We start from the raw sequence: 23,368 nt of genomic DNA on the forward strand, positions 1-23,368 counted from the left end.
CAATTTGCTCCTGAAGGAAAAGTGCTTCTCAGGGTTAGATCCAAGCTCTGTAGTTTCACAGCTTTCCATTTTATCTGTGGAACCCATCATGATATGCCTCTCCCCCCAACCCCCCCACAAAGCCAGTTTAGACCGTATTTGAGTGGAAATTCAGTGGTCTTCATGGAGGCTCACTTGAGGGTGTTGTGGGGAAGGTATTTTTTTTGTCAATTTTGTCTAATAGATCGGGGCCCTTCAAGCGGAGGATACGGACATACATGGGTGACTGGTCACATGTGAATTACAGTCCCGTTTGGTTTCTTTTTGTGATGAACAACTAACTGTTCCAGTACACTGAGCAGGCTCTTGTCAGATGGTGTCCACTGAGCAGGCATCTTCGTTTCCTGATCCTCACTGCCTTCCTTTTAGATGGAGAAACTGTACCTGCATTATCTGAGAGCAGAGAGCTTTAGAAAAGCTCTCATTTACCAAAAGAAGTATCTCCTGCTGCTGATTGGTGGATTCCAGGACTCTGAACAGGAAACGCTCTCCATGATTGCTCATCTGGGAGTATTTCCTTCCAAAGCAGACAAGAAAATGTCTACGTCGCGTCCTTTCACAAAGTTCCGCACCGCTGTGAGGGTCGTCATCGCCATACTGAGGTAAGTGCCCCGCCTCTAAGCCAGTTGGCCGTGCGTCTATGCTTGCTTCTGCAGCAGCTTTATTTCTTGAAACTACAGTGTTTTCACTTTCAAAATCAATGGCACTCACAGCCTTAGAGAAAATATGACGTTTGTCTTTATGAAGCCATGCTGTAGGGGCTGGAGAGATGGCTCCCAGAACCCACGTGGTCATCACAACCGTCTGTCACTCCGGTTCCTGGGGATTGAACCCAAGCTTGCTTCTGACCCCCATTCGTCAGGCATGCACATGTACACATGTACACATATGCATCCGGATAAGTAAGGGAACTCATGCTGTGCCTGGGTATGGTGCCATAGGGCTGTCCCAGCACCCAGGAGGCAAAAACAGGGTGGTCAAACATTCTAGGCTAGCCGGGACTAAATTTGAGATGCAGTATCAGGGCCTGGTGGTGTTTTTTGGAGTAATCTGTGGTTCGCCACACCACAAAGAGGAAAGTTACAGTCACGCCGCTTAGAGCCATGCTGAATGGAGTGTGAAGGTGACTAGTGCTGTCCCCCTGTCTGCACTGTCCTCACACTGTTAGTGTTGGCCCGGCTAGGCACAAGCCGTGTGTGCGTTCCTAGTTTCTGGTGATGCATACAGGCTTGAATTTTGTAGTCTGATGGACTGCAGGTAGCTGTGGTGGGGATGGCACACCCAGCTGGCTGTCAAGGGTGGGGGGGTGGGGGCGGGGCTTCTTTACATGGCGATGGAGCCCGGAATGTTCCTACTCGATATGAAAGTACAGCTGGCTGTCAGCTGACTCAGGCAGTTGTGGGGTCTGTCTCTCCTGTGGGCCGAGAGGGAAGCTCTGGCGGTTTGGTCACATCAGGAGTGTCACTGCTTCCTTCACTCCTGTTTCCCCTTGGTTTAAATGTGTTTTGTCGCCTTCCTGTATAGGTTGCGATTTCTGGTTAAGAAATGGCAAGAAGTGGATCGGAGAGGAGCGCTAATACATGGCAGAAGCACCCGCCAAGGTGGGCCTCAGGTGTCTCCGCTCTTCCTGCTGCTTGTGGCATTTCCTTGAGCGTTTTGGTTTGGGGGTGTAATAGAGCACAGGAAGACAGCGGGAAACACAGTCAGTGCCAGCACCAAGAGCAGCATGGCAGCATGGCGGACCCAGGTCGGTCCGCGAGCACCAGCTGAGCAGTGATTCTGGAGAGTAGTGAACTAACTGTTGCTCTCCAGAGTCTCCAGAGTTCTGCTTTACGCTGCTGTACCTACCTGTGTGAGCCCTCGGGCTTGTCTTAACTATCCCTGGAGCTGTCTGCTGCTGCCTCCTCATAGGTAGTGTGACAGTAGCTTCATGGACTCCTAAGGGGCCAAGGACAGTAAGATACTTTGCTGGGTCTTGTCTAGACTCTAGGGGTGGCAGATGTGAATGTCCTTCTTACTTAGAGGACACGGAGGGCCTAGACCTTCTACCCTCGGGGCCACTAAGCCACCACTGGCTGCCATCCTGCCTGTGCCTTCAGTTCAGGTCAGCAGGCAAGTGTGCCTCCCCCCTCCCCCCACGAGCTGTGGGATGCCCATGCAGTGCTGGCAGTCAGGGCCAGCGTTACCCAAGTCCGTGTAAAAGTTGTTTGTATAAGCGTAGGTTTTGAGGTCCTCCTAAAATGTGAATCTCTTTTCCTAACGGTTTCATGTTTGATCGTTCTTGGGAAGGACATCGAATGTCCCGGAGACAGCATTCTCCATCAGAAACCAGAGCGTCCCTGCCAACCAGAGAAGTTTCCTCGGGCCACATCAAGGACTCTAGACACAGCCTCAGATCCTCAGCAATAGTACCGCTGGGCAAGGCGGAAAGGTCAGTTGGGATGCTCCGGGTTTTGCCTGGAGACCATGCCCATGATATCCAGAACCCTGTGTGGCTGCCCAGAGAAATGTAGTTTGGAAGGACTGTCTTTGGCCTGACTCAGAGCAAGGCAGCAAACACAGCAGAGAGTCTTCAAGAGCCTGGGGATCTTGTTCTGTTCAGGAAGGGTTAAGATCGCATGTGTTCAGTAAGTGAGGCATGCTCTCCACCCTGGAGAGGTTTGGGAACTTGTCTCATAGAAAGGGAAAGGGACACAGTGTCCCTGGGGACAGTGGGACCTGGGAGGAAGGATAATCAGGATGGGAATTAGACAAGAGTGGGTTTTACTCAAGGCAGAGTAGGCAGTTAGGTAGACCATCCCGGTCACCGAGTGAAGGATGCTGAGGCATAACACATTTGGGGTAACAGGCAAAATCTCAAAATCCGGTGAATGAAATAATACATAATTGTTGCCATTTAGTCTGACTGCAAAGTGTGATATAGAAGTTGTTTTGTTTCATTTCATTTTTGGTGTTTGTTTTATTTTGAGACAGAATCTCATTATGTAACCCTAGCTGTCTTAAACTTACTGTGTAGACCAAGCTAGCCTTGAACTCACAGAGTCCTGCCCAAACCCTGGGATTACAGAGGTAAATCACTGTTCTAGGCCTTAAAAGTTGATTTTTTTTTTTTAAAAGAGTATTACACAGGCTAGAATAGAACTCAGTTAGTGCAGAACTTGCCTAGCATTCATGAGCCTCTGGATTCTAGGCAAATGAAAACATTTCCTTTGTGGTAAATATGGCGGTAAGATCCTGGATCTGGTCCGCTGGTCCTAGGCCCTGCCCTGCGTACTTTTGACTGTAACACCACCTGTCAATGTTTTTTTGTTCTATTTTTCCCTTTCTCTTCTCCTTGATGTGGTTCTTTGTTTGCAGATCAACTTCGTCACCAAATTCACGGCTAGAAAGATCCCTGAGTGCTTCTCAAGATCCAGAACATTCCTTGACAGAATATATTCATCATTTGGAAATGATCCAGCAGAGACTTGGGGGATTACCAGCAGGTAAAAAGGACTCGTTACAAAGTATAGTGCTGCACCTAAGAAACATAACAACATACAGAAAAACTGCTAGTAAATCGATGCAGGAGTTCGCATGAATAATCACGCACTAGATAGGCTTTGGCGGAGGGTTGCCCACAGCTTGAAACCAGACTGTTCTACACAGTGAGTACTAGGCTACCCAGGGCTACAGGGTAATGTGCTGCCTCAAAACAAAACAGGAATCTGTTAGTGTCAGCTTAGTAATTTTTAGTTTGAATGAATGTACTCAATACATAAACACATAGCAGTATGTGGTGGGGCGGTCTTGTTCAGTCACCTGTTGGGTCTTTCAGTCCTCTTACACTGATGGGAATGTAAAGACAATTGTATTTATTACCGTCGCATCACTGTGGTCAAGTGTTAGAAGGCCCAGTTGGCCGGGAAGACATGGCAGCGGAAAAGGCTCATGCACCTAATGGGGCTTCTTGTTCAGGTCCAGGAGGATCGGGAAGCAGGGCAAGGCCAGGCAGCTCATGGGCTGTGCAATCTCAAGGCCTGTCCAGTGGCCCACTTCCTTCAGCACAGCTCAACCTCTAGATTCCACAGACTCCCAAAACAGCACCACCAACGGAGAACCACACATTTAAACACGTGTTCCTGTGGGAGACATTTCATACTGAAACCATAACAAAACCATGACCTCATGGTCATCTCATAAGCAAAATGAAGTCCAACTTCAAAAGTCATCATTGTCCTAAGAGTTTCAAAAGTCCATAGTCTCCTCTTACTGGGTTTTGTCCGATAAGGTCTGCTTACAGCATTCTACTCTTCCAGATTGTTCAGACAAAGAATTTGGCCAAAGGCCTTACCAACAACATGGCCATGGTTATCACAGCAAGGGCCTCACTCTCTAGCACCAATTTCTGTGTTAGAAAATCGATCACTGACCAGATAATCTTGACAAGTGGCAACTCAATTTGTTTTGGCTCTCTGTTTGAGAAAACAGCCCATCATGGCAGGTGTGCCTGCTGCCTGGAGCAACTTGTGAGGGGAGCAGGAATGTGTGACTGCACACATACAGATTTGGAAGCAGAAAAGGGCCGGGAAGTGAAGACAGGCTGTAAAATCTCACTTCCTGCTTCTAGTAAACCACTTCCTTCAGCAAGGCTTCATATCCTAGATGGCACACAGCCTCCTAAAGGTGTCACTACCTGAAAACTGAGTGTTAAAACACATGGTCTTGTGAGGATTTTACATTGCAATCATTACCAATTACGATTTGGCCTGTATGTACATAATTTGTGTATAGTTTCTTAAACATAACCTTCTGTTTTCATTATAACTCGGTATTTTTAACCAAAGCTCTGAGGTGATAGTATTATTAAAAATTTTAAATTCTAGCAGAAGTTTTATAAAAATTTCTGTTCTGCTTTAATTTTAGATTCTACTCAGAAATCCTGCCACCAGAAGATTAAACAATGAATAAAGTCTTGTGGCTCTTACCCTGTGACAGTTGTATCTGAGGAGAGATGGTTTTCCTAAGGAAAGCTCATGGTATGGTCTGGGAGCCGCCGCGTGTTTTCACCTCAACACACTGCTAAGTGGAGCAGTTTTTGCTCCTTCCCTCCTCCCAGTGAGCAATGGCGGTGTTGTACTCTGTGCCTATTGATGGAGCCTCTGCCTCTTCCATGTCAGAAGTGGAGAGTAGTTCCAGTTGTTTATTTTCTTAACGCGTAAGGATGGAAAGTTCATTTGAAAATGAACACATAGGAAGGAAAGAATAAATTTTGGAAGGAAAGAATAAAGTTTAAGTACTATTGTTTTATGGATGGTCTTGTGTTGTTTTTTTGTTGTTGGTTTCTTTTTTTTTTTTTTAGTTCATTCAGTTATATAACTATTATATAACTCAATCATATATATACCACACAGTGATTCTGCTCAGGACCCTTCACCCAGAAATGGATATAAAGTCAGGTGTATGTTTTAAGTGTGTCACTTAAAACAGACATCCACATATACATGGGTTCAGTAAACATGGCAAAGTGGTTTTTTTTTTTGTTGTTGTTGTTGTTGTTTTTGTTTTTATGAGACAGGGTTTCTCTGTATTGTTTTGGAGGCTATCGGTCCAGCCCGGCCTCAAACTCACAGTGATCCGCCTGCCTCTGCCTTCCGAGTGCTGGGATTAAAGGCGTGCGCCACCACCGCCCGGCGGCAAAGTGTTCTTAAAACAGTAAATATCGTTATCAGGTATATTGTTTAAACTTTTTCATAAATGTATGAGGGGCAAAGTTCATCATGATCAATTCAAGTTTTCCCAGAAATACGTTAATCAAAAACATGATGTTTTATCAGTCAGAGCCCAAGCTAGACAACAGAGCAGTTGTGGTTTTCCAAGGGGGTTTCATGTAAGTGTTTGGTTACTCTGATGTGAGAGCAGCTGAGACAAATGGACAAACAAGGTAAAGCAACCCAGAAAGGAGCCACCATACTGGAACTTGAGGACTCTTAAGTTCCCTATGGTAAAAGACAAGTCCTGATGAGACATATCAGCTGTCAGAGACACACATGCACACATATGCACACCTGTGAGTAAAAGAACAGTTCTTTTCATCCAGTTCCTGTTCTCCAGTTGGGTGCCTGGGAAGATTCCTTGAATCACATTAGCACATACAGCCTACCCTCTGGCCACTCAGGATTTTTTTCACTTCCCTCCCTCATTTAATTGCTAAAATATAATTCAATGGAATTGCTTGATGTGAGATATTTTCCATTAGAAGATGCTTCATCTTCTGGGAGGTTGGTGAGGTCCATGTTCAATAGTCTAGGCTATCCAGGTGTTACACAGATCTCTTCAGGACTGGAGTCAGCTCCGAGATCTGGCAATGAATAGTTGTTGAGGCCAATGTGCTACCAACACATAAAACAGAAGAGGTGTAGGCAGTTTTTTGTTAGGACTGGGGGTCAGCTCTTTCCTGCCAGCTGCTCCCAAATAACCACACAGAGACTTATTAATTATAAATGCTTGCCGGATAGCTTAGGCTCCCAACTAATTAGCTCTTACATCATGAGTTTACCCATATTTCTTATCTAAACTCTACCCCATGGTGGTACCTTTTTTCAACAGAGCGTGTTCATCTTGCTCCTCTCTGCATTTCCTGGTAACTCTGCCTTTTTGTCTGCAAGTCCCGGCTAACTTTTTTCTGCCTAGCTATTGGCCAGCCAGCTCTTTATTAACCAATGAGAGTAATACACATTTACAGTGTGCCAATAGATTGTTCTAGAGCGAGGAGGTGAGCAGTGGGAAGCAAAGCTTTCCAGTGTTCTTCCTTTCTTTGATCTCCAGGGTTCGGGGTCTGTATTCCTGTGGGAGAAATGGCAGCATGAATTGGTCATTCAAAGCATATACTACCTGCCATTATTTCAGCATTCCACACTGACAGCACGCTGTCTTTACCCCTGCCTTTAAGCCACTCACAAGACAAAAGTGGCTACCACACCACCACAAGGCAGTCATGCTTGGCATTTTTACCAGTCATAAGTCTCTCGAGTAAAAATCCACCCTGTAAGGGGTTTTCTTCCACTATCAGGACGGACAGTAGCAGTACCATAAGACAATTGGATAGGCATGTTACATTCACTGAGTAAAAGAGAAATTGCTTCTCCATTGGGGCCTATGACCTCCTTTGTCACAGATTTCTGTCCAGCTTTAAGGTGCCAGATGTGAATTCCCTCCTTTGGAGAAGGCTTTAAATCCAATCAAAAGGTTGTTTGTTGTACCTCCAACTGTTGTGGCCTTTCTCCAACAGTCCAGTCTTACCTGGCATGTTGGTAGTGTAGTATGCAGTGTATACAACCCAGTAGTTATAAGCCTACTGTCAACCATTGTACCTCAGCTGCCTGTGTGCTTGTAATTGGCCCCCACAATCTCATAGGGAGTAGAACTGTAGAGGTGTGGCCTTGGTGGAGGAAGTGTGTCACTGTGGGGGCGGGCTTTGAGGTCTCCTATGCTCAAGAAACGGCCCAGTGTCACAGTCTACTTCCTTTTCCTGCATACATCAACATGTAGCAGCTCCTCCAGCACGATATCTGCCTACATTGCCACCACCATGATGATAAGGGATTAAACTCCTTAAATGTTTTCCATTAAAAGAGTTGCTGTGAGCCAGGCGTTAGTGGTGCATACCTTTAATCCCAGCACTTGGGAGGCAGAGGCAGGCAGATCTCTGTGAGTTCGAAGACAGCCTGATTTACAGAGTGAGTTCCAGGACAGGCTCCAAACCAATACAGAGAAACCCTGTCTTGAAACCACCCCCTTAAAAAAAAGTTGCTGTGGTCATGGTGTCTCTTCACAGGTTTTTTTTTGCTTTTGTTTTTTTGTTTTGTTTTTGTTTTTCGAGACAGGATTTCTCTGTGGCTTTGGAGGCTGTCCTGGAACCCACTCTGTAGACCAGGCTGGTCTCGACCTCACAGAGATCTGCCTGCCTCTGCCTCCCGAGTGCTGGGATTCACAGGGTTTTTAAGACAGACAGCCCTCACAGTATCTCAGCACCAAAATGCCAGTTGAGCATAGAGGGGCCTTCCAGTGCAGTCCTGGCTTGATTTCCCTATGAACTACAACCAAAGCATATGGTGTCTTCAGCGGTAGGGATTTACTAATCTAGTTCTGATATGTAGCCAGCTTCAGAGTTGTCACCCTCTATCCAGGGGCCTCCCCTGGGTATATCAATGGTTCATCACCAGCTACTGCCATTGTCATTTAACAGCCCTGTGGCTGCTGATAGAGTGTGGGTTCCATCTTCCAAATCCTCTAACTTACGTTTGTCTAGGTGCCTTTACAAATCTGTAAGACAGTCAGAAACCAGTGCTATGCCATCTAGGCATTGAAGAGCTGCTGCTATCAGTTCAGGCAAGTGCCAGGTGGATTCAGAAGTTGGCAGTTAAGAGGTTGCTGAATGAAACCGTGAACCAAGTCCAATACAGCATGAGCAGAGACCATTGCTTGTATCAGTGGTCTCAGAACAGTGGTAGGACAATGGCGTGTATCATCCATAGTTTCTATAAAACATTTTGCTTCTCATCCTGGGGCACTGCCATGAGCTACATTTCATCTCCCCACCCCCAGTGCAGCCAGCTGAAATTGCTTGGCAGTGGGAGGGTGCGGCTACGCCTACAGCTGAGGGATCTGACACTCTCTGGGCTGGCACAGCACCTGTAGCTGCTGCCTCCCTCCACCTAACTGCTGAGAGGGCCTCAAGCTAGTTAAGTAATGTCTACCCTCATTGTAATGCTTCCCCACTCCCAGCATGATCTGAGGATTATCGTCCTCAAGGGTGACTGGCCACCAATGAGACAGGCTTATTCTTTTCTTGTCATTTATGCCCTGAGAGGATAGCCGTGGCTCTTCATAATGCACCCTTTTTGTCATTTATACTGTTCGTGAATTGTTCTCACAGTGAAGCCTTATAGGCGCTGACTGGCATTTATATCTCTTCCCCCACCCCAAGAAATCCTGCTTGCTAGGCATGGCAACACACACCTTTAATCCCAGCACTCGGGGAGGCAGAGGCAGGCAGCTCTCTGTGAGTTCAAGATCTGCCTGGTCTACATAGTGAGTTCCAGAACTACATAGAGAGATCGTGTCTCAAAATCCAAACAAACAATTCCAGCTCAACATAAATCTTGCCATATTTGGGCCGGGTGGTGGTGGCGCACGCCTTTAATCCCAGCACTCGGGAGGCAGAGGCAGGCGGATCTCTATGAGTTCGAGGCCGGGCTAGACTGACAGCCTCCAAAACAATACAGAGAAACCCTGTCTCGTAAAAACCAAAAAAAAAAAAAAAAAAAAAAAAATCTTGCCATATTTGACTTTGCACAACCCGGATAAGCTCCCTTTCTGCTTCATCTGCTCATTGCTTAAGCACTCAGTCAGTTGGTCTCAGCCACTCAGATCCACTCAGCATCTCCTTCATATAGGGCATGTTCTACCCTGGGTGCTAAAAGGTCGTTAAGGTACCTGACCAGTCCAGGGGTGCCCACTGAATCAACTTCCTCCTCTCCTGTGAGGATAGTTCCTTCAGGTCCAGTGAGCTGGGTGTCAAACATCACACCTCCCATTCTCTATTCTCTTTGTTATGCTTGCCTCCTCTCTACTGTCTTCCAGTCCCTGGTGGTAGGCGGATTGTTCTTTGGGCCACCAGCTCACAAAAAAATGACACAGAGGCTTATTATTAATTATAAAAGCTTGACCTATAGCTTAGGCTTGTTCCGTTAGCTCTTGTAACTTAAATCATCCCATTTCTAATCATCTACATGTTGCCATGTGACTTGTGGCTTTTACCTCTCTTCCTGCATGTCTTGCTCCCTCTGTATCTGGCCTTTCTTCTTCCCAGAGTTCCCTCTGTCCACAATCCCTGCTATACCTCCTCCCTAGCTATTGGCCAAATAGCAATCTGTCTTTAGGGGGTTATGTAGTTACATTTTCTCATATATAATCTGTCTTTAGGGGGATCCTTAAGTTGCAGTACTTAATTCCTCTCCTTACACGTCACTCAGACAAATCCCATCTGCCCCTTGTATTACAAGCCGGCCTGTGAGAGGGTCTTTCAATTCCTGCTCAAAATGTCTCCCAACTCAGGCAGTTCAAATGCAGTCTACCCCAGTTCCAAACTCTGACCTCTGCCGGAAGAGTGGATTCTTCCTCTCTGTATTAAAGTTCAAACTTGAGGGGCATCTCATCGTGCCTTAGCCTCATTTTCCTTCCCTTCAATACATGGTTCCAAATGTTTGGACCCCAATAATAGCTCTCCAACACAGATATAACACATGCTGTCTATATTCATTCAACTCTTATCCAGTTGTCCTCAACTTCTTGTCTGTGGCATGTCAAGGTCTTGGCTACCCCCCAGTGGAGGAGGTTTCTAAGAAATCCTCGGGATGTACAACTGGCAGTGCCAGGCCGTGTCTGCTGTTGTTTCTGATGGCAGGACGTTTTACTTTGGGGGTACCCTAGAACACACCTGACACAAGACCTCAAGATAAATACATATACATATACATATACATATACATATATACATATACATATACATATACATATACAGCAAGCCTTTGAGTTCTTGCAGGGTTTATCTCTGAAACAACTGTGTATCACCAGCTTCCAGCACCTTCTCCATGTTACCCATCTGACTGATGACTCCTAATGTAAAGTCCTGCACATGTGAAGGACTTTGCTGCCAGGGTATTGAGGCTCATCTGGGGAGATTCCTTATGTGACAATGGTCTCTACTGACAAGTTTTACATTCTAGCTTGCTTACAATCAAGCCTCACACAGTGCTTCTCAGCTCCTACCAGTATTCACGTGTTGGCTGTGTATTGCCACTTATGGGATATTTCAAGTCTTAATTCCAAATGCCTATGAATATGACCTTATTTGAAATTGGGTCTTTGCAGAGGATCAAGTTAACACGAGCTAATTAGAGCGTTCTCATTTTAGGTATGAATGGTGTCTGCCGACAACTGGACACACTGCCACACAAGATCACCATGTAGACATGAGGTCAGAGATTGCGGTAAAACATATACATGGCAAGAAACATCAGATATTAGCAGTAGTCACTAGAGGCTGGGAACAGCTGTGGAACAGGTTATCTTTGCGGGGGAGGGAACCAACCCTGTCCAACACCTTGATCTTAGACTTCTGGCCTCCAGAGTTCTGATAGGTTAAACCGTGTGTTGAGCTGACTCAGTTTCCAGTACTTTGTTACTGTTGTGCTAGCAAATGAATACACAGCTTTTCTGAGGGGGAGGTGAGAATGAATACAAAGTTCCTTTTTTATCTCATGTTTATCTGAATTATTCTCATAAGTAACCATAGTTCTATGTCTAGTATCCAGTAGGTGAGTACATTAGTAAGGTTAGAGGAACAGATATGATAGAATGCATATTGGAAAGGCACTTACTAGAATGGCTTATACAATATAATTATTTGGGCAGCCAAACTGGTTGTCCTCATGTTGGAGAGACCAAGAATCAATAGCTGCTTAACACACAAAGCTAGATATCCCAGTGTTCCTGACCTGGTGCTCAAGGCCTGGAGGATTCCTGGACAGTCACTGGTCATTAGTCCCTTTTGGAAGCAGGACTAATGTTGCAGCAGCAACACCGGTGTGTCTGGGCCACCACTGTATGGTGGATCCCACTCCGGAGCAAGGTTTTCCTCTCCCGAAAATGCCCTCATAGGCTCAGCCAGAGGTGTGTCTCTCAGTCGACTCCAGGTCCTGCCCAACTGACAGTCAAAATTAATTATCACAGATTCTTGAGGTAGGAGGAGGAAAGCTGGGCTTAATTAGGAAACAAGTTTGTGGATGAGCTCTAAAATATCCAGGTAGTTTCAGGGGTCAAAATCTTTTAAAATACATATGTGCGTATCTTGCAACCCGTGTGTCACAGGCCCAGCTTTTCCCAACCAAGAGGATTGTTTCATTTCAGCGTGTGTTTGGAGGTACTCAGGGATAGTCCTGCTGCAAAAGACTATTTTTGCCTGTTTGCTTTTTGGTTTTGGCATGCAGTTTCATAGGGCTTTGGCTCTTAATAATTGTCTGTTGCTTGCTATCGTTTTTTATTAAGAGGTCCAGAGTACGGACGGCTCCCATTACCTTCCCTATAGTTCCTGTATGTGCTTGACATTACAGCCGCTGTATGTCCAGGCAACTGGCTCACCTTCCACCTGTCTGTGCTGACGACTGAATCTGCTTCAAACCCATTTCACCTCTGGCATTAACTGCAGCGGCACGACCTGTTGTAGAATGTTATTTTAAGGTGTGTTAACATCTGTTTATGCTGTGGAATGTTTGTTTAATGATTTTAATGATGTAAAGATGCATTGTTTTTTGTATTTTGGGTGTGTTTGTTTGGTTTTTTTTTTGTTGTTGTTGTTCTTGTTTTTGTTTTGTTGAGGCAGGGTTTCTCTGTGAATTTGGAGGTTGTCCTGGAACTAGCTCTTGTAGACCAGGCTGGTCTCTCGAACTCACAGAGATCCGCCTGCCTCTGCCTCCCAAGTGCTGGGATTAAAGGAATGTGCACCACCAACTAGGCTATGCTACATTTGTTTGACTCTGTGACGCTGTGATTCTTTGCCTATCTAAGACATCTTGATGGTCTAATAAAGAACTAAACAGCCAATAGCAAGGCAGGAGAAAGGATAGGTGGGCCTGGCAGGCAGAGAGAATAAATAAGAGCGGAAGGAGCAAGAACAAGGAAGGGAGGATGCTAGAGGCCAGCCACCCAGCCACCCAGCTACCCAGCCACCCAGCCACCCAGCCAGCCAGCCACCCACCCAGCCAGCCACCCAGCCAGCCACCCAGCCAGCCAGCCACCCAGCCAACCAGCCAGCCACCCAGCCAGCCAGCCAGCCACCCAGCCACCCACCCAGCCAGCCAGCCAGCAGCCACCCAGCCACCCAGCCAGCCAGCCACCCAGCCATCCAGCCACCCAGCCATCCAGCCACCCAGCCAATCAGCCAGCCACCCAGCCACCCAGCCAGCCACCCAGCCAGCCAGCCACCCAGCCAGCAGCCACCCAGCCACCCAGCCAGCCACCCAGCCACCCAGCAGCCACCCAGCTACCCACCCAGCCAACCAGCCGCCCAGCCACCCAGCCAGCCAGCCACCCAGCCAGCCAGCCACCCAGCCAACCAGCCAGCCACCCAGCCAGCCACCCAGCCACCCAGCCACCCAGCCACCCAGCCAGCCAGCCACCCAGCCAGCCAGCCACCCACCCAGCCAGCCACCCAGCCAGCAGCCAGCCACCCAGCCAGCCAGCCACCCAGCCAGCAGCCACCCAGCCACCCAGCCAGCCACCCAGCCAGCCACCCAGCTACCCACCCAGCCACCCAGCCACCCAGCCAGCCACCCAGCCAGCCATCCAGCCACCTAGCCACCCACCCAGCCATCCAGCCACCCAGCCATCCAGCCAGCCAGCCAACCAGCCAACCAGCCAGCCACCCACCCAGCCACCCAGCCACCCAGCCAACCAGCCAGCCACCCAGCCAGCCACCCAGCCAGCCAGCCAGCCAGCCACCCAGCCAGCCACCCAGCCACCCAGCCAACCAGCCAGCCACCCAGCCACCCAGCCAGCCACCCAGCCAACCAGCCAGCCACCCAGCCACCCAGCCAGCCACCCAGCCACCCAGCCAGCCACCCAGCTACCCACCCAGCCACCCAGCCACCCAGCCAGCCAGCCAGCCACCCGGCCACCCAGCCAGCCAGCCAGCCACCCAGCCAGACAGCCACCCAGCCACCCGGCCACCCAGCCACCCAGCCACCCACAAAGTAAGAGTGAAAGTAAGATATGCAGAAGTAAATAAAGGAAAAAGCCCAGAGACAAAAGGTAGACAGGTTAATTTAAGTTAAAAGCTGGCTAGAAAGAAGCCAGGTTAAGGCAGGGCATTTATAATTAAGAATAAGCCTCCATGTGTGATTTATTTGGGAGCTGGGTGGCTGGTTCCCACAAGAGCCCAAAGACCAAAGAACTAGGAACAAAAAAGTAAAAAAGAAGCAACAACAGTGATCTCTCCAGAAATGGATGCTGAGATAGAGTTTGGGATACAGGATGCTTATCTGGCATCAGCAGCTGTGAAAAGCAGAAGGCAGGTGTGGGAGAGAAAGGGGTAAAGTACATGTTTTCTAGGCAAAACTTCGTTCAGACTGTTGAGCTGCAGAGAAAAACAGAGGGACCCAACTCTCCCTAGAGCCCTAAAGTAGTGGCTAAACACTTAAAATTAGATAAATGGGGGGCTGGAGAGATGGCTCAGCAGTTAAGAATGCTCTTGGAGAAGCCCCAGGTTTGGTTCCTAACACCCGTATTGTGGCTAAGAACAGTCTTGGCAGTTGAAGAGCGTCGCACACCCTCTCTGGCCTCCTTGGGTACTGCAACGCTTGTGGTGCCCAGACATACACACAGGGGAAGCACTCATCCATAAAATCAGCCTTACAGAAATCATGTTAAATGCAGTTTAAGATGTCCAGTTTAAATCTTTATTGTAAACGGTTTTTGTTTCTATGTGAATAACTAAAATCGAAGTCTTTGAAGGGCAAGCAGATCTTTCCCTCATGCCTGGCAGCCTGGAGTGAGGGACAGCCCCTTCCCTAGTCACCTGCTGGAACGCCTTCAAGTCTGGCTGTTTTGCATACATGACAATCACTATGAAAATACTCCAGCAGCAAGATAATCTGCTGCAATTGAATCCAGGATACTGGAGCCAGGAGCCAGGATACTGGCTCCAGTAGCCTCCTCTGGTCACAACCACCCCAGACAATCCGCACCAGCTTCGAAAGGCCAAATCCCAGGTGCTTTTTCACAAGCTTCAGTGAACTTCAGCAGCCATACTCACTCAAGGAGACAGAGGGGCCACTTGCGTAGGAAGAAACCAGTGATTGGAGAAGTGTGGGACTGTTGACCAATTTTCATGCAAAACGTGTGACTGGTTCCTCTATGGGCCGGTGATTGGTGTAAACAAAGAGTCGCTCGTTTGCATACCACCCATCCTGGCTGTATAACCAGATTAGTCAGCTGGGGATACCTTCCTTCCTATGCCTGTTCCTGATGATGTAATGTTCGGCCCACTAAACTCCTCCAAAATGGTCTCAGTGTTGTTGCCGGCCTGGGGTTTTGAACGCCTGTAGAGAGGGCTGGATGATCTGGTAGACAGTGGCAGGAGGGTGGGTAAAGAGTACTAGAGAGAATTGTGTAGAGGAGGAGGCTGGCAAGATTGAGAAAAGCAGTAAGTAAGAGAAAGCAGGCGTCTTTGGCTGGGAGAGTCTCTGGGAACCGCCAAGAAATGAAGACAGTCTTCACGCTCAATGTTGGGAACAACATTAAGCAGCTGGAAAGGCCGAGGGTCCTAAAGTCCAAGGTTTAGTGAGTCCTGACAGTAGCTGGTGCTGACCTCTGTTGTTGCTATGATTTCATTAGCTACTGGCCACTGGCGATGGAAACCCAGAGCATCAAACCTGTAAGGATTCCGGCATTATGCTGGCCTGCCCTGTCACCCGGCAGAACGCACTCAGGCACTACCCTGGTCAGCCCAGAGTTCCATGACTACTAGTCTGCATGCAGGTGCAAAGGACCCCTTTAAAAGAAAGACCCCCACCCACTTACACGCCCCCTTTCCTGCTGTTCCCCTGGGGCAGGCAGGACTTTTCCTGTCTCCCTCTTCTCTTCTGTCCTCTCTCTGTCTCTGTGTCTCTTTACCTCTTTTCTTTCCCACCCCCACCCCATTCCTTTCCACCCCACTCCCCTCACTTAAGTGCTGTCTGCCTGGCGTGTTTGTCCCTCCGCCTCGGTCACCCTCGCCTGCCATGGGATCTGCCAGGGTTCCCCACACTTTATCATAACAAAACCTCTAAACCAGGCACCTAGAGCTATGCCTCATGCTTTAAAAGCCTGGAGGTTAAGTTTCTAGTTCTCAGAGCTTGGAGCCTTGAGAGTCTGTCATAAATCATCACCACTCTAAGGCCCACTATTAACTCTAGAAGAGATCCTACTCACCTACTTGTAATTGCTACCTGAGAGGAACTAAAGGGCCCGGCTAGATCTTTGAAACAGAAGTACAGCTCTTTAGACTTTCAGTTTGAACTCCAAGGCCAAACTTTTGTTCTCCTACTCTGTTCATTTAGGCGACGAGGTCTGTACCAGGATAGGACCCGTGGCAAAGTCTGGGATGACACCTACGCCAGGCTATCAGTCTGTCCCCGGCTCTGGGAACAGCACTTTCAAAAATTCTCCTGAGGTTCCAACATGTCATGTCTATGCTTCCACGTCCCAAGGTCATCTCAAGGTCTGAGACACTCCTGGAGATCCTTCTTGGCCAATGCCAGAGTGCTTCCAGGGTTATTGTGAAAAGCAGTAAGCAAACACACTTTAAGGCGGGAGAAAAATGCCAGAAGGAGTTGCTGATATCATAGCAGGAGTTAAGCGTGCCAGCAGGGTTCCTGAGGAGGAAGAGGCTGGGGAACCACAGGAGGGTCACCCGGGCGACATTGAAGTCAGTTGACTGTGGGGGTCCATCTCTCCCGCCCACTGCTCCTCTAGCGCCCCTAAAGGGAGTAAGGCTCCCAGATTCCCCGACGTGGCTTATTGGCCAATGGAAGAGAGACTTTAGAGTTGCTGGGCGGAGCCCGGCCCGATGTACCCGCGCAAGCGTTGCCCCGCCCCTCAGCCGCGCACGCGCGTCTCCGGCGCGCTCCTGAGCCGGAGCCGCCCGCGCTCGTGCCCGCGTCTGGGAGCAGCAGCCCCGGCCGCGCCCCGCCCGCTGCCGGCTGCGGGCAGCCGCTGCGGGTCTGCAGGCCCCGGGGGTGGGAACGTCTCAGCCACCGGCCATGGCCGACCGCGGATGCCCTCTGGAGGCGGCGCCGCTGCCCGCCGAGGTGCTCGAGAGCCTGGCGGAGCTGGAGCTGGAGCTGTCGGAAGGTGAGAGCAGCGGGGACCCTCGCCCGAGACCCCGCCCAGGGACCCCCCTCTTCGGGAGCGTCACCCCGGGAACCTGTCGGGTACCATCCTACGGGATCCCTGCCGGCCTGCCCTCGGCATCCCTGGCCCGGGGAACTCGCGCCGGTGGGCCGCTCGCTGGACACCCCGGCAGCTCCTGCAGACTGGAGGGTGCCCGGCCTCCGAAGGACACCCGGAGGCACTGGCTGGGAGGTGGGCCTAGGCGGACTCTTCGGAAAGGCCGTCTTACTGCCCAAGCTGAGTGTGCTTCTGAAGCGGCAAGGCCATGGTGTGTGCTTCCCGAGTCTGCCTTGCAGCCTGTGGGCAGGCAGGAAGCCGGGGATGCAGAGCCGAGCCCCACCCCTAGAACTCCAGACTGCCTCGTGAGCCTCAGTTTCCTCATCTATAAAACGGAGGCTATGAGAACACTTGCTTTGTGGATTATGAGGCTAAAGTGCGTTAGTATAGTAGGCGTAAAACACGTTAACACTTAAAAGGAGGTTTGTTCCTTCCTGGGATCTCGATACATTGGTTTTACATTTTAGGGGGCAAGCAAGGGCCACGGTGCTTGTGGAGGGAGGTCCGAGGTCAGTTTGCACGGAGCTGGTTCCCGCCCTCCACGTTGTGGGTTCCGGGAATAAACTCCTCTTGTCAAATTAGAGGGCAAGCGCCCGCCGAGCCATCTCATCACGTGAAATTTTTAAAAGTTAAAAAGTCAAATAAGCGGTTGTTAAAAACGTAATAGGGGGATAAGACAGCTTCAGAGATGGTGAGTGGCACCCTCGATTTGGATGCTATTCTTCTCAGGGGGCCTGGGAAAAGAGTTAAGTTCTCTATAAACTGCCCCCAGCCCAGCCCAGGGGTAAATGCATCTGATTGTTAACTTTGCTTTTGAGACTTAAATACATTTTGACCTTTGGTATCTATTTTTTAATATAATATTGTTTTTTAATTTTAGATTGGTATGCTTTGCTGAAGTTGGTTTAATGAATTTTCACTACCTTCCTCCCCCCCCCCGTCCTTCTCCCCCCCTCCCTCCTTCCCTCCCTCCTCTTTCTTTCTTTCTATGGGTATTTTCTCTGCATGTTTGTCTGGTGAGTCCTGAAGAGGCTATCAGATCCGTGTGGGTGCTGTGAATTGAACCCAGGTCCTGTGGAAGGACAGCCAGTGGCCTTAACCACTGAGCTATCTCTTCAGCCCCACTTGGAGAATTCTCAATTCTCTTTGAAGGTGTGGTTAGGAATGCTTCTGAAAAAAAAATCAATTGTACTGGTTCTGATATGGCTCCTCGGGGAAAATCGCATAGTTGTAGTTTAGTTTTTAGATGTCAAATGTGTTTTTGCAGATTGCTCCTAATTTCTGCCCCAGAATATCTGTTATTTCAGTTCCATGGGGTTATGTGTTTGAGTGCTTGCTAGGAGTTGAAAGTTAACTAAATTATTTCCTCAAAGCGAAAACTAAATAACTTGTGACAGAACCAGAGTATATCAACTGAGGAAATATCTATTAAGTCAATTAAATCTACATATACCATTGTTATTTTAGACATATATAGGAGTATATATGTAAGTAAGTGGTATAAGATTGTGTGCCCTGGAGAGGATCTGAAATATTGCTGAAGTGAAGAAAGGAGGCAGACAGCCGAGTGTTCGTAGGAGGAGATTGCAAAGTGTACCGGCAGCCCTGGAGACGGTGTAGTCACTGCCCTAGACCCCTCCTAGACTGGCACGTTTCATTTTGCCAGATAGGTCAGTGATTATCTTGGCAGGGTCACACTTGCTCTGCTCACAGAGAGCTTCCACACCTTCAAGTTGGATTGAACAGTGTGTGGTTGTCGTTGGCATGCGACTTTCCATGTTGGGCTCAGAGATACCCCGTGATAGAGACTACGTTTTAAGCTGGGGTTTTCACATAGAAGCTGACTGGCACCTGGTTAAGTCACTGATTTATAACATGTCTGAACTTGGGTTTGGCCAGCTGTAAAAAGGAGGTGACCATTTTATTGACATTTCAAGGTTCTTGTAAAGATTTACTCAATGTATGTGTTTTGAAACCGAAGGTGTTTTATTTAAATTAAAGAAATGTATTATTAATGAATCATAGTCCTGAAACTAGTATTTCATTATTTTTTAACTTTAATTTTTTTGGCATACAAAATCGTTTCATTATGATCTTTTCATACATACTTGTTATACGTTGCTTCTATTCACCCTCAATGCCCTCTCTTGCCCCCCAACTTCTGGTATCTTCTCCCTTCCCAGACAGTTCTCTTTCTTCATTCAGTGTCACATATATATGTGTAATCTGGGGTCCTCATCTAAGAGAAAACTTAAACAGCAATTGTCTTTCTCAGTGGCCTTTCCTATTCCTGCCCCTAACTTATAGACCCCTTTCTTTCTTCACTGAGTTCCCCTTCTACTTTCATATCTGTGTGTGTGTGTGTGTGTGTGCGCATGCTCGCGCGTGCACCATTATTTTACATTTTGCTCAACCAGAGGTTGTATGAATGGGAATCTATTTGTCCTGGAGTTTCCATTTTCCCATATTCAGGGCAGAGAGATAAACTTCTGGTTTAGAATGGAGTAATGCCAATTTCATACTACTCACATTTGTCTAAGTGAGAAATTCCATAACAGTTGCATTTGTCATTGATGGGTCTGTTGGAGGGAGTGGGAAGAACTCAGTAAAGATACAGTGCTGTCTTCATGGGAAATGGTAATGAGAAGCATTATCTGCACACTCTAGAAAGTCTGTGTTCCTCCCTCAGCCACACACGAGCAGGGAATAGTTGGTGTTACCTGGATAATCTGGAAAATCCTGTGTGTCTCCCCCTCAACTGTATGTCATCGGTGACTAGATAGAAGCCATTCTCTGTCTTTATTCATAAGACATGGCCTCATTCTTCAACATCCTCACTGGTTCCTATCATCCTCCATTCTGATTGGGTTTGGCCCTGGGAGAAGGTTCTGGTCCTAAACTCTGTTGAATTCCTCTTAGGAAGCTGGTGTGCTGAATCACTGTTATGGAGTCCCCCGAACATAATAAGGCACAGCTATCTTCTTGCTCCTCCTCCTTCCCCTGCAAAAGGTTCCCTTCTGAGTTCAAGATTATTGTTTATGCATGTATAGGTTTGTGACTGGTGTGTGTGTGTGTGGGGGGTGGCATGGGCATGAATGTACACATACCATGGTCTTCATTTAGGAGTCAGAGGATGACATTTGGGAACCAGTTCCCTCATGTCACCCTCAGGCTTGTCTGGGAAGCACTTTTACCTGCTGAGCTGTCTTGACAGCCCTGAAACTTGAACTCGGTAAAACAAATGTTAACTGATTTTACATTGTCTTAGGTAGTTGTCCCAGCAGCAGCAGCAATCAACAACAACAACAGCAGAGATGGATTAGCAGCAGTTACAAGGACCCTGGTTCAGTTTTCAGCACCCACATGGTGGCTCACAGCCATCTGAAACTCCAGTTCCGGGGGGATCTAACACTCTCTTCTGACCTCCGCAGGCATCAGGCACACATGTGGTGCACATACATACATGCGTGCAGTCAGGACACTCATACACATGAATCAAAAAAGAATAGCCAGGAAACAGTGGCACAAAAGCACGTGATTATGTTAACTTTAATCCTTATCCTACAGAAAGACATGTTTTGCCCTATCCTCTTGCCTTCTCTTTCTTGGTAGAGAGAAGGAGGGACTATGGGAAGTTACTATAAACTGGTGATGGGCAGCCCGGGTGACAAGAGGGGCATTCCAAGTAGGTGGCTTAGGTAGGTCGTGGTCACAAGAAGAATGGGGTAAATGAGCCTTATAATGAGCAGATTCATAACTAGCAATGAGGTTGAAGTAGTAATAAAAAAGTCTCCCAACTGAAAAAAAGCCCAAGACCAGATGGATTCACTGCAGACTCTACCAGAATTTTAAAGAGCTGATACCAGTACTACTCAAGTTATTCTATAAAGCAGAAAAGGAAGGGGAGCTTCCAAACTCTTATGAAGTCTGTGTTTCCTTGATACCACATAAAGCCATTGCCCGATAGAGAAAATTACAGACCTACCTCCCTGATGAAAAAAAGATGCAAAATCCTCAATAAACTTCCCAAAAATGAAATTCAACTTCACATCGAAAAGGTCATTTGTTGTGATTGAATTTGCTTTATTCTAGCAATTGTAGAGATGGTTCAATGTACATAAATCAATAAATGTAATTCAACACATTAATGGACTAAAAGGCAGATATCACATGACCATCTCGGTAGATGCAGAAAAAAAATCCTTAAAACAAAAATCCAACAACCCTTCCTGATAAAAGTCAGGAAGAGCCTATGGATGGAGGAGCACACCTTAGTATAATGTGTATCTGGCATATCTGCAGCAAACATCATACTAAATGAACAAAGACTCAAAGCATTCCTGCCACTATCAAGAACAAGGCAAGGGTGTCTGCTTTCTCCATTTCTACTCACTATTGTGCTTGAAGTCTAGCTAGGACAATATTATAAGGGAAGCAAATAAAAGGGATACAAGTAGGAAACAAGTTGACATACCCCTCCTGCCCAAAGAAATGGTTCATTATGGAAGAAGCCTGAAAAAGGACTCCACCAAGAAACCCTTAAGAGCTCATGAAGACATTGAAGTGGCAGGATGCAAAATTAGCATATAAAAGTCAGTAGCCTTCTCATAAGCCAGTGACAGACTGGGATAAGGGAAGCAAGTCCTTCTGCAGTAGCCACACACATAAAAAGAAGTACCTAGGAATAAATCTGGCCGATGAAACAGAAGACCTGTCCCATGAAAAACTGGGTAAACTAAAGAAAAACTAAAGCGTGAGAAAAACTAGGAAATGGAAAGACAGCCCATGCTTGTAGATTAGAAGGATGAATATTGTGAAAATGACCATCCTACCAGAAGTAATCTACAACCACAATGTGATTCTAATAAAAAATTCTTCAGAGACATAGAAAGGTAAAGTCCCAAAAGCTTATACGGAGGCACAAAGGAGCCAAGATAGCCACAGCCGAGTGAAAAGAGTGCTGTGGGAAGTCTGGATTTCAAAATGCAGAGAAGCGAAGCTGGAGTCTTATCCTGCACAAAGCTTCAAACGGACCAACGACCTCAACCTAAGATCTGATGCTGTGGGGGCTGGAGAGATGGCTCGGTGGTTAAGAGCACTCGCCACTCTTCCAGGGGACCGGGGTTCAATTCCCAGCACCCACCTGGCAGCTCACAGCTGTCTGTAACTCCTGTTCCAGGGAATCCAACTCCCTCACACATACATAGATGCAGGCAAAACACCAATGCACATAAAATACAAATAAATAAGGTTTTAAAGAAATCTGATACTGTGAAATGATTTGGGGGGAAGTAGGGACTGCACTTCAACTTCTAGGTGAGAGCTCTCTGAGTAAAAGCTACTGGGCTGCTCCAGTAGACTAGGAAATAAGGTCACCAATCAACAAATGGGACCTCATAAAGCACAGCCAAGAAGTTAAAGAAGAGACAAAGAAAACCTTTGTCAGTTATTTCATCTGACAGAGGATGCATGTCTAGAATATACCAAGAACTAAAAAGCTAAACATTGAGAATACAAACAACCTGATTTTAAAAACAGGCTCAGGAACTGAACAGAAAATTCTCAAAAGAAGAAATGCAAACGTGTAGGTGATGCTTAAAAGTGCTCAGCATCTTTAGCCATTAGGGAAATGAAAATTAACATGAATGATATTAGGATCCCATCTCATCCCAGTCAGAATGGCCATCATCAGAAACACACAAGACAGAAATGCCAGTGTGGATGTGGCAAGGTGGAGAGGGACCCTTACACAATTTGGGTGGGAATGTAAGCTAGTACAGCCGCTTTGGAAATCAGCCTGGAGGTTTCTTCCAGAAAGCTGCAAGTAGAATCGTCATATAACCCAGCATGCATCCGGTGGGTTTTATACCTGCCTCAGAGACACTCACCCATCCACGTTCACTGCTGCTCTATTCACAACAGTTAGGAAAAGGAACGAACTTAAATGTTCAGTCCCAGATAAAATAAGTGGATGAGAAAAATGTGCCACTTACACACAGTAGGCTGTTACTCAGGTGTAAGGAGTAAATAACACAGTGTGCAGATAAGTGAAGGAAACTTGAATTGTACAGAGTGAGGTGGTAACTTGGGTCCAGAAAGGCAAATGCCGTATGTTCTCTCGTCCATGGATCCTAGCTTCAAATCTTTCTTTAACTCAGTGCACAGTTGGAAGCCAGGGGAGGGAGGATATAAGGGAGGGGGATGAAACGAAAGTAAGGAGGTAGAATACTGGGTGTGGGAAGGGTTAAGCAGGGATGGGTGGCGGGTACTGGGGGAACCAAGGAGCAGAAGGGAGAGCTGA

At 47.4% G+C, this 23,368-nt stretch overlaps 2 protein-coding genes across 11 annotated transcripts in view; both read left to right on the forward strand.

Moving 5' to 3' along the window:
- Positions 1-5,328, forward strand: part of Pcnt (pericentrin) — an 81,812-nt gene extending 76,484 nt beyond the window's left edge. For all 5 annotated transcript variants that reach the window (XM_040732130.1, XM_040732131.1, XM_040732133.1 and 2 more), the window contains 5 exons: positions 409-641; positions 1,564-1,640; positions 2,329-2,470; positions 3,397-3,524; positions 4,945-5,328. In XM_040732130.1, the coding sequence (XP_040588064.1) occupies positions 409-641; positions 1,564-1,640; positions 2,329-2,470; positions 3,397-3,524; positions 4,945-4,985 (621 nt within the window). In that variant the 3' untranslated portion in view covers positions 4,986-5,328. The remainder of the gene's footprint in view (positions 1-408; positions 642-1,563; positions 1,641-2,328; positions 2,471-3,396; positions 3,525-4,944) is intronic.
- Positions 5,329-16,768: 11,440 nt separating this feature from the next.
- The window catches only part of Dip2a (disco interacting protein 2 homolog A), a 78,435-nt gene continuing 71,835 nt past the window's right edge, over positions 16,769-23,368 (forward strand). For 5 of the 6 annotated variants that reach the window (XM_021227520.2, XM_013113918.3, XM_013113920.3 and 2 more), the window contains exon 1: positions 16,769-16,971. In XM_021227520.2, coding sequence (XP_021083179.1) covers positions 16,881-16,971 — 91 coding nt within the window. In that variant the 5' untranslated portion in view covers positions 16,769-16,880. The remainder of the gene's footprint in view (positions 16,972-23,368) is intronic. The other variant, XM_005070734.4, reaches the window with a different exon arrangement.

The sequence above is a fragment of the Mesocricetus auratus genome, unplaced genomic scaffold (assembly GCF_017639785.1).
Source record: "Mesocricetus auratus isolate SY011 unplaced genomic scaffold, BCM_Maur_2.0 Super-Scaffold_100027, whole genome shotgun sequence".
Lineage (NCBI taxonomy): Eukaryota > Metazoa > Chordata > Mammalia > Rodentia > Cricetidae > Mesocricetus > Mesocricetus auratus.